Source organism: Octopus sinensis, linkage group LG6 (assembly GCF_006345805.1).
Source record: "Octopus sinensis linkage group LG6, ASM634580v1, whole genome shotgun sequence".
Classification (NCBI taxonomy): Eukaryota; Metazoa; Mollusca; class Cephalopoda; order Octopoda; family Octopodidae; genus Octopus; species Octopus sinensis.
In genome coordinates, this window is record NC_043002.1 from 117865259 (window position 1) to 117877434 (window position 12176).

Genomic DNA, 12176 nt, shown 5'->3' on the forward strand with positions numbered 1-12176 from the left:
TTATTTTTTTAATTATTTAAAAAAAAATTTTTTATTATATTAAAAAAATTTTTTTTTATTATATAACTATCAAAAAGTATTAAAAGTTTAATGTAAGATAAAGAGTAAATACACTATGATCGTTTCATGCCCGTAACCAATTCGAATAACAATAATTTAAATTCAATTAATAATTCAAATTATGGTTACAGTCAATCTTCAGGTTAATTGTAATATTTTAATAAATAATCAGAAATATTTAAACAATATTTTTAAATAATATAATAATTTTTCTTATAAAAAACTCTATTATCAAACTAGAAACTTAACGATTATGATTATGTCAAAACATCGATTATAACGTTAAATATTAATTTTAATTTTTAAGTATTAATTTTTAAGGTAAGAAACCCACCAATAATCTAATATCAGTAATAGTCAATATCTAATTACATAAATATTTTACAAAAAAAATGACTATTCATATTATTAAAAATATAAAATTTAAATAATATATAAATGTATATAAATATTATAATTAAGATCTAAAATAATCTCTATAAATAAATATATATGCACATATAATAAAGACCTAATAAATTAATTTTTCATATTTAAAGATGAAATAGCTAATTTCAAAAATACAAACAAACAACCTTAAACGAACGCTATAGCAAATTAACTATCTTTATATCTCGTTGGCTAAATAATAACTATCAAAAATATTATATTTAAAATACTTAAAGAAATAATCAATTCGTAGTTATATAGTATCAAATAAATACTATAAATATATTTATCAATGGGAATAATAAAACTAGCAAATATCAATTTAAAAAGACAATATATAAGTTAAAATAATAATTATAAGAAATTTAAAACTACAATTAATGCTATTAATACATGTATATACATTAAACCTAACTTTAAACAACTCGTATACTTGCTATCAAACAACATATCTATCGCTAAGTAAATTCTTACGAATAAACTTAAAGTTAATATCTAATAATTATATAGAAAATTACAATAATTAGATCATTACATAAACAACGATATTTACATAAAAAACAATAATATTACACCATAAGACTTATAAAATATTAAAATTTAAAGATCTTAAATATAAATATATACTTAGCTTAGCGAGGTTTTGTGATGAACTAAAATTTCGAATTAGAAAACGACTTTACAGCGTTTATAAGAATACTCGTGGAATTACGTTATTAGCAAAAAAAGAATAAATTGTTGAAGAATTCATTAAGCGTGAGGAACTACAAATACGCTTTATCAATGAAGATTGTGAATGGGAACAATTATGGTTTATCAATAAATGTAAATAGAATGAAGTCACAAATAAAGAATAGAATCACTCTATACTAAAAGATTTATTAATAAAATAACTATGATAAATAATACTTAATACAGAATAAATTAAATAATTAAAAACCACTAATTATTATATATACTCTAAAAATCTTATATGATTAATAAAAATATAAAAAACATTTTTTATAGTAACCCCTCAACGTACTATAAATTCTTTCCCAATTACTCTTATAATTATAAGCTAAAACTAGTGATCATAACCAAAATCTCTAAGATACTTATCAAAATTTGAGGTATAACTATATATGTGTATACATATATAATTAATTAATTTTATTTCTATGTATTGGCTTATGATTTTCACTGTTTGATTTGCCTAATAGCGGTTTTATCTCTAATTTAATATAATATATATATATATATATATTCTACAAATAATTGTCCTTTATTTGCTTTTGGTAAAGATATAAAGGAAAGCTTTCGAGTTGAGTTTTAACATTCAGAGATTCTCTAAAATGAAGACAAGCCAAACTTAATGAAAATACTTAGTTTTAACATTCAGGAATTTTGCTTGAAAAATATTAAAATTTACATTAATTACATGGTGTAGTTATGTAGCATAAAATTTTGTTTTAATTTATAAATTGAATTAATCTTATTAAAAAATTACAGCAAAGAATGATTCTAACATGTTTAGTTTAAAAGAGAAAGAAACACTAGTTGTGCAGTCAATTTTCTATTAAACATGTTACAAATACTCAACTGTGTCTATATTAAAACTTGACATTCAACTGGTGTAGCACACTTCACTTGAAATAACTAAACTTTACCTTTTAACTCTTTTGTTATCATATTTCTATTGAAATACATTGCCTTTATTTCAATTAATTTTGAAAATAATGCAGAATTTAGTAAAATAACTTGGCCATTATTAAGGTGGTGTTTGGAACATAAGCTAACAAAAGTTTGATGGCAGGTTTTAATTTTTATTTCACTTTAAAATGGGAAGTTTGTATCAGAAGCAGAGATGGTATCAAAAAGGTTAAGCAGGGGACAGTTATTTAATGGTCAAGTGTGTTTTATTAGTTCAATGTACAAGTCAAAAGTGCCACCTGTGAGACATCATAAACAAGTGAATAAGGAACTGAGAAAGAGACATTAATTCTCACCGGGCTAAAAGGCTACCACACATTTGATTTTCAAGTTGCTGAGGACTCATATCGGTGAAACGGATGAATGAAAAGAGACTATTTACAGATGATCCTGATTAAACAAAAATATAAGAATAAATCAGGTTTACAGTAAAATAAGATACACATTGACAATCAAAGTAGAGGCATGAAAAAACAAAAATACTGAGCATGAGTACAAAGTATCTAGTCACAATGTAAAAAGATTTCAATTCACTTGGATGTGCCCCATTTATACCATCTGTTGGTTATGCTGAGGCCCAAATCTTTATCTGCTGCACTAGACTCACCCCAAATCTCTAAAAGTCCCCCTCTGGTCATGAGTGACCATGGGGTTGCACCTAGAAAGTTACCCTCTGAGGCACAAGTCCTGGCAAGGTTGTTTTTGAAAGAGCAGCAGTCGCCCATGCATACCAGCCCCCCTCTCCACCAATATTATCGAAAAGAAAGGCAAAAGCCAATACAGTTTCACATCAGTAATGTCGTAACTCATTTCTGCAGCTGACTGAACTGGACTGATGTGAAACAAAGTGTCTTGCTCAAGAACACAATACACAGCCTGGCCTGGGAATCAAACTCATAACTTCATGACCATGAACCTGACACTCTAACCACTGAGTCATGCGCCTTCACACCCCAAAGCTCTCGTCACAATATTAACAACTATATCAGCAGCACTTGCCTGACACACAATCAAAGTGATGAAAAAATTCATCTTCTTCACTTTCACTTGCCCTAGAATTCTCATTTACCTTCTCTAACATTTCTGTTAACTTTCTGGACAGCACTATTTGATTTAACCACTCAATCTCTCTTTTATAAACCCATCGATTTCCATTATTATCTCTCTGCCAATTTTGGATGATCTTCCATTTCTCTTCTTAGATGGATATCAATATTTGGTAATATCCAACAGAAATACATTTCTCTCCATTCACTCCTTTTCTGTTGCTTTTTCTCTACCATTTCATATCCACAGCTGAGAAACTAAAAAGATTATACACTCTCTTACCAAGAAGCTGCAATGCTATCCCAACTGTTACCTTTAACCCTTTCGTTACCAAACCGCCCGAAAAAATTTTGGTTCATGTGACCAAGCTGCCCGTATTTACCTATTCATAATTAAATGAGAATATCAGAGCAAATCTTCTTTAGTACATTCGTGAAAACACGTGATTATACTTCGTAAACAGTTCATCTACAGTTTTGTACAACGATTGAAGTGTAATCTTAATTCCGTGAATTTTGGGAGATTTTTTTCCGAAATTTGTTCCTATTGTGTTTTCAAAATTTGTAATTCTGACCAAAAATGGATACGAATTTCATTATATCAAGCAGCGAGTCAGAATTTGAAGGCTTTTCTACTGAAGACCTTGATAAATCTAACTCTATGACGGAAAAAAAAAAAGCAAGTGGTATTTGATAATGAATCCGATGTTTCATTTTCCAAAAATGAAAGCAGTGAATCCAAGAGCTCCAACAGCGATAAAGAAAATGAATTGGCACTTGAATGGAGTGAAAATTTAAAAACTGTTTCTTTCAGTGATTTTTCTGAAGAAACTGGACCAAGCCACAGTCTTTCCCAGGAGAGTATACTATTTCTTGTTACTTTTTCGAATGAGCCTATTTGAAATCATTACGGCGGAAACAAACCGTTACGCTAAATGTAAACAAAGCAAAAGAAAGGATAGTTTGTTATTTCCCACAACCTTAAATGAAATTAAGGCCTATTTTGCCATAAATATTATTATGGGTATCAGAAAGTTACCCATAAATATTATGGGTATCAGAAAATTATGGCGGAAACGAACCGCTACGCTAAATGTAAACAAAGCGAAAGAAAGAATAGTTTGTGGTTTCCCACAACCTCAAATGAAATTAAGGCCTATTTTGCCATAAATATTATTATGGGTATCAGAAAGTTACCCAGAATAACAAATTCTATAGTAAAATTTTGTTGTATACCCAATTGAATATTAGCTAATAACCCATTTTCTATAGCGATGTTTGAACAAAAATTTTAATAATTTTATATTTTGTTGAATTTACCTGTATTTACCTATGACAAAAATTATAGTATAGAATTGGTTGAGAACATTTCATTAAATTATCTTCCAAAAATCACATTAATATATTGATAAATAAAAAAGTTCTAGTTGTTTAATGAAACCAGACTAAATTTACGATTACGTTAGAAATTAATTGAAACACATATTTTGGTCAGAAATATAGTAGCGAAAGGGTTAAACAATGTAACCCTTTTGTCAAAGCTTGTATCATAAAACCAGTTCAATCTCAGGTGGGTTGGCATCAAAATGGTTAAATCTAGCTTCTTTCTCCATATGTATCCACTCAAAAACATGAAGTATGAGTTTTCATATACCTTTTGCCTCCAATCAACTCTTTTGAACTTGCAAGCTCCAGCTTAACTACCCCCTTCATTCCAACAGCTATAAAATAGGTGAAAGCATAAATAGCAACCAAAAACATTCCTCTACTCCTCCTCAAAAACAATTGCCATGAATTTTGAAATGTCAAACTCAGTACTAAATTCCTTCAGTTTTAGAAAAACGACAAAATGAAGACTATTGTACTCGATATCAGCAAAACCTTTTATAAAGTGCAATGAGCAAGTCTTCTGGCCCCAACCCCTCTCTACAGAATACAATATAATCAAATGGATCTTGTGCTAATTTGTAACTCCACCTATTTTAGCATCAGAAATATTGTATTTTCTTACTTTTCTCCATCAACAACTGAGCTAACCCCACCACTTTCTGTGTTCTGTACAAGATATAACCTTCATTCACTTTTTAAATACAACACTTTGATTATTTCAATTAACAGCAGCTCTCACTAGACATTTACTATATCTTCCAATGGGATATAATAATCTAAAAATGTTTAATAATTCTAAAAATTGCTCTTACCTGAGGAAGAACTGTGGAGAGATTTGTGAATGTAATGGGAACAATGTATGTACAATTTGTTGTGTAAAATCTTCATTTTTGCTGCTAATGATCTGTGAAGAATTCCTGAAATAAGTAATTAATTTATTCAGTTAGTAAAGAATCTTACAAAAACATGCTAAGAACTAGATTGAAAAAAGGATATATATTTAAAATACTCTTGCAAAGAAAGAAAAAAAAACCAGCAAATAAACAATGATAGTTGTTAGATTGTGTACAAAACAATTTGACCTAAAAATATTTAGCAATACTGAATGTAAAATGTTTAGTAGTCTCACTTAAAGTTCATTCATTTGTTTTATGTCCATTACTAACATGAGTTGAATGAATATATATTAATGTATTGTTTTACTCACTCATTTTATTCCAGTGACTAAGCAAAAGGCATCAATTGTGTATTTGATAGTGTTGTAGCAAGCCTTAATAAACCTTTATCGGCAGTGATATGACATCATGGTCATGTTGGCCGAATGGGTATAATTATCAGTTTCCCATTGGTTAGAATTATTGCCCATATTTGAATTTTAACTTTCGTCAAAGAGATCTTAGTGTACTTAATGTATCTTTCACAAAATATGGTTCTTAGAATTCAGATATCAGCAGTTATAAAAACCCTGATTTTTGGGAAATAAATCAGTGTTTGTTGGTTGTCACTTGATTCTATGACACTCACTTTCCTGGGATTTGGTTATTACGATGCCAAGTCTTTTGTCTAATTCAACAAGGCTATTTTGAATTGTTGTTTAAAACTCTTTGTAGCTTAGTTACGAAAGAATTAGATAATACATGTAAATATTAACCATACAATTTTTATGTTGTAACTCTCTATGACAGTCTTCTTTTAACTTATAAAATGTACTGTAAATATTAAATGTATGTAAATAAATTAATTTAGTAAACGATTTCTTTATCTTCATTTCTTCAACTTGTTGATGAAATTTATTTCTGTAATCATTGAAACTGTTATTATAGGGGTGAAAAAGAGCGAGCTTATTTATATTCAACATTCATGTATGTTCAGTGTCCTGGTGTATATAACTCACCACAGCATAGTCTGAGCTAGAAGTTATGTATGGTGATAAAATACTTATAATTAAGTTAATGGATTTATCACCACAGATTCCTACTAAAGAAATATTTATATTTTCAAGTTGAACACGTTATAAACTGATTAAATTATCTAATTGTTACAGGTAATTTTCCACTGTTATAAACTGCCACTTGTCATTCTTCTCAATACACATGCCATTATAAATTGGCAACTAACCTAAGTGGATTCCAAATTCTACTCGGGAGAATAATCATGATATAAATTGGTGACACACTGTTATCGTGTTAATAGAAGAATCATGCTACATATTTTGTTGATATGTCAAATAAGATTGCCAAAACCATCAACACCATGTATAAAAACCCACCAAGCTTTTTGCAGAGCATAGACAGTCAAACTAAAGCATTTCCAACACATCAAGAATCCTTCAGAGACCTACCATAGCAATTTTTCTTTTTGTGACCATAGTGGACAACTACAGTCCATCCAAGACAAAGACCTCACCATCCAGGAGAAACTATCAAGACATCAGCAGAGAGCTTGTATCTCTCTGACTATGACTATGCTGATGATCTACCTCATAGCTCATCAATAATACGATGTGCAAGACTTTAACACTCCTTGAGGATGCTGCAGTAAAGAATCAGTCTGATTCTCAAAGCAAAGAAGACCGAGAAAATGACCATCAATAAGGATGAAAGCCACCTGCCAATTTGTTTCAATCACGGCACACAACTAGGGAAGTCAGTGATTCAAATACCTTGGTTTCTAAGCTACCAACAATAAGAAAAACTTATTGCATGGAAATGGTAAGTCTAGAGTGCCTGTAACACACTTCAAAACATTTGGCAATCAAGCATTTCTAAGTCAATAAGACTAAGTCTTCTTCACAGCACAAGTAGATAGCTTCCTTCTTTAAGGAGCTAAATCCAGACTTTGAAGGAGCTTCAAGATCACTTTGTATGTATAACAAGCTTCTCTTGAAAGTTCAAAACATCTCATAGCATGAGCACAAGATTAATGGATAGATTCTACCCATCTTTATTTTATTGCATAATGCAGAATGAGCTTTGCAGGCCATTGCTATCATGCTGAACACAGGCCATAATAAATGTTATATTTTGAAGACCTGCACACCCTAATGGAAGATGAAGACAATTTAACTGCATTGATGTGAGGACAAGGAAAGTAAACATTAATGCAAGTACATCTACACATACACACACATTTGAAGAGTTTCTATCAACCATAAGTTAATAACTCATAAGTTAATGGTCAGTCTAATAACTCATAAGTTAATGGTCAGTCTAATAACTCATAAGTTAATGGTCAGTCTAAGGCTACACTAGGAGATATTTGCCCATGGTGCCATGTGTTGAGGTAGAACTTGAGGCTACGTAGTAACAAAGTGAGCTCTGTATCAACAGCTATGCCATGAAGATTAAATAAATTTTTTGTATCACCATGGCAACTATGATCATAACAACATACATACATGTTTGTGATAGCTAGTTGAATTATGTGTAAGTTATTTCTCAACAGACTTCTGTATTCCAGTTATAATAAAACTTGATATTTCATACTTCTACAGAATATCATCATTTCCATATCTTTTACATCATGAATATATTTTAGAATGTAGTTCCTCCTTAATCATAACAGGAACAAATATTTATCTTACCATGCCGGTAAATCAGTTTAGGAATGAAATAAGCTTCTGGTTTGAAAACAAATGGTGACCGAACTTCTCGTCTCTCAAACAACTCTGGATGATTGCAAACCTAAGACAAAAAAAAAATCAACAAAATATATTTAGAGGTAAAAAGTTGTTTGTGACATAAATACATAAACCTAGTGTTAACCAAAGGTTAGATATTTTACAGCCCCAAAATGATTTTTAGAAGAAACTACATAATTATATATGCAATAGGCAGTAAGTACTACTCTTCGTATGAAACAGTAGGCAGTGACACTCTTAGCATGAAGCAATGTTTAGTGAGATTCCTGGCATGAAACAAGGAAAAGATAGTAAAAGATTAATTATAATATTATCTCAATATAAAATAAAACTGGTACTTAGCTAAAATATTCAGTCTCAAGAATAATATAAATATGACACAGAAGGTAGGCAAGTAAGACAGTACTGTTGTATTAATATACAGATTATTCAGTAGCAGAATATTAAACAAAATAATCTATGTTTAAATTCAATTTTCAGTACAGAAATATAATTGCTGTTTCCTGTTATTTCACACATCACTTCTTGGCAATAAAAGATAAAGAAAACCTACTTTGAAAATAAGAATTGTTGTCAATCATCATTATAAATGTGTTTTATCTTTTATCATTTAACTGTTTCAGTCACTGGACTGAGGCCATGCTGGGGCACTGCCTTGAAGGGTTTGGTCAAACAAATTGACCTCAGAACTAATTTTTTTCATCCTGGTACTTATTCTATCAGTCTTTTGCTGAACCACTAAGTTATAGGGATGTAAACAAACCAACACCAGTTGTCAATTGGTTGTAGAGGTCAAACATACACAAAAGCACACACACACACACCTAGATCATACATATGATGTGCTTCTTTCAGTTTCTGTCAACCAAATCTACCCACATGTCTTTAGCCAGCCTGAGACTATACTGGAAGATGCTTGCCCTAGGTGCCATGCAGTGGGACTGAACTGGAACCATGTGGTTGGGAAGCAAAGTTCTTACAACGCAGCCACACCTGGGTTGGCTAGATCTGTTGTCCAGTAAAACCTCTGGCATTCCTGCATATTCTTTTCATACTTCTGTCCAAATGTAATGATTTCTGATAATTATGGGAGGGGTAGAGAATATTAGTAACCAAGTTGTGTTTATTTAAACAACCCCCAAAATCAAGCGTAATTGGAATAGAGAACATAAAAAGAACTAAATGTTGCAAAGTATTTTGTGTAATAACTTCATGTTTAATACCTTTCTGAATTGCATGACCAGATTCATTAGACTGCTTGTTGTTGACTGTGCTTGAGAAGAACTGGCTGTAGAACTATGGAGAAGGTCATCAATTGAGATCTTATTCTTTACACCTTGATAGAGTAACCTTTGTCGTGTGGTCAATGGGCAGTACACTAAGATCTCAATCTAAAATAACAATGCAAAACAGTTAATATCATTCAACTGAAAGTCAGAGAATTGGATGTAAGCTTCAACACATACAAAATTAAACAAAGATCTCTCACACACGCACACATTTACTAAAATTTTGTAATATTTTAATAATATTTTCATTTGCTATGTTTGCAGGAGCAGTGTCCATGGCCTTTACAAGTCCCCTGAGACTGTTGAGATTGATGTCATTAATGTTCCACTTGAGCTGTTGTAAGTTGTCACCTCCAGGAAAGAGATGAGCAAGGAAACAATTCCAGAAGGACTCCATTCCAGTTAAGAAAGGCTGAGCGTCAAGTTTAGTATGGGGCCTGATGGATTGGACATTGTATGAATGATGAAAAAAGCAGAGACCAAAGATTGGAACAAAATGAGCCAGCTGCAAGGAACTGAGGCCATTGTGGTAGTGGAAGAAAAGGCAGAGAGAAAAGAGAGCATGTATGTGAGCCAGAGGTTGGAGAGCATTTTTGAGTGATTTTATGTCAATTATTTGAGTGGCTTTTCTCTGGATGTGGTTTAGATCTTTGTGTTCAGCAACAGCACCATCTAAAATGTGGAAACAATACTACATTGAAGGCTTCACCTGAGCTTTGGTAATATATCAGTAGGGGGTTGAAATATTAATTTTCTAGCTGTAAAGAGATGGCCCAGGTTTTAAAACATAGTTATACCTACAATAAGGACAGGTATTCAACATGAGAGATTGTCAGAAATAATAAAGCCCAACATTTGGAATGATCTCGAGGGCTCAAGTTGAGTGTAAAAGTGTGATCTGACAAGAAACTACAGATTCAAGAGATGAGAAATGAATGGAATCTACAGGTGGGAAATTTTGACAGGACATGGTAGAAAGCTTCAATAATTTCAAAGGCAACAACATTATTTTTACAAAATATTTTCTATAGTGAAAGCCTTACTGGTGAGTGATGTAGGGTAGTAGGTCTTCAGTAAATCTAGCTTTATGGAAGCTGCATTGGTGGCAGCTATGTGTGAACCACTGAGGGTATTGGAGAGATAACCCAATATGTGTAGAGACAGTTATGGTCTGAAAGAAATTGAGCTTAAAAGTGACAAAGTGATCATGAGTATTTGGAGAATATGTCAGTCCGGAATTTATGTAAGGGAAACAAATTTTTTCAAAAGACTCAGTTTCTGCATTGATAGCATCGATATGGGATGTGTGAGAAAGATGTGTAAGCATTGAAGTCACAGATAATGATACATTCAGAAGGGAGTAATGTGTGACAGATGTTAGTGCATGAGGAGAGAGGATCATAGTTGGTGGTGCTTTAAAGCATTAGGAGAGCAGAAGAGAAAGATGCTTTTAGAAGAAACAAACAGAAATTTTAAGCCTGAGTAAATGGAAGCTTTGTTGCCTATATTCAGGTGGGTGAGGTGAATGGCAGTAAGAGTGAAAAGAGAGTAGCCAGGCTAACAAGATAGATAATACACAGATATTGAGATTTGAGTCACAAAAAGGAATAGGAAGTGGAGTTTGTGTGTGTGTGTGTATCATTGTATCTAGGCTGGACTGGAGTTTATGGATATCAGAGAAGAGATGGGAGAAATGAGGAAATGAGCAGGTAGCTTGGTCCTGGTTTTTGGCATTTTGAAAGTGTAGAGATTGATTGAAAATTCATCAACAAGTGATAAAAACTCTCTGCTGAGAGCCTGGTCCAAATGCTTAGAACAGGGTAAACTCCACTAAAGGCATCCATGAGTCAGGTGGTTGTGTTAGTGATATACCTACCAGCAGAAAAAATAAAAAACTGAGAAACTTTTCACCATTTATAACAGGATTGCATTAGAATGGTGAAACATGTGTGTAGTATCATTGCTTTACAACAGCGATGGTTATTTAGACAACATTGATGGTATATGAAGAGAGAGAGAGAGAGAGAGAGAGAGAGAGAGAGAGAGAGAGAGAGAGAGAGAGAGAGAGAGAGAGAGAGAGAGAGAGAGAGAGAGAGAGAGGGGGGGTGCAAAAAAGTCAGTTAAAATACCTTGTCTGATAATTCATTCTCAACATCTTTTTTAACACGTCGTAACATAAAGGGCTTTAATATCATGTGTAATCGTGAGAGCTGATCTGAAATAAGCAAAGATTAAATCAATAAACAGCCTCTTCGAAGTGAAATAGTTACTACTATGATCTCTAATGAAACAGCTGTAGCTGATACAATCATTCTTTTAATGTTAGTTAATCTATTGCGTCCATAAAACTGTTGGTTAAATTGGATTTTTCTATCATCATCATCATCGTCATTTAATGGCCACTTTTCCAAGCATATATGGGTTAGATAGAATTTGTTGAGGCAGATTTTCCATGGCCAGGTTCGCTTCTTGTTTCCAAGGTAATATTTCCCCATGGCATGTTTTTTTATGGATGACTGAAAACAAACAACATTGCTTGTTTGACAATAATGCTCATTTACAATTATAATGATGCTGAGACAATATATAAATGCATATATGATGTGCTTCTTCAAGATTTTATCTACTAAA

At 31.9% G+C, this 12176-nt stretch overlaps 1 protein-coding gene across 2 annotated transcripts in view; it reads right to left on the reverse strand.

Annotated features, from left to right (window-relative positions):
* The window catches only part of LOC115212792 (chromatin-remodeling ATPase INO80-like), an 87315-nt gene that overhangs the window by 28699 nt on the left and 46440 nt on the right, over positions 1-12176 (reverse strand). For both annotated transcript variants that reach the window (XM_029781490.2, XM_029781491.2), the window contains exons 20-24: positions 11675-11760; positions 9480-9647; positions 8200-8299; positions 5429-5533; positions 2478-2571 (exon numbers count right to left, since the gene is read on the reverse strand). In XM_029781490.2, the coding sequence (XP_029637350.1) occupies positions 2478-2571; positions 5429-5533; positions 8200-8299; positions 9480-9647; positions 11675-11760 (553 nt within the window). The remainder of the gene's footprint in view (positions 1-2477; positions 2572-5428; positions 5534-8199; positions 8300-9479; positions 9648-11674; positions 11761-12176) is intronic.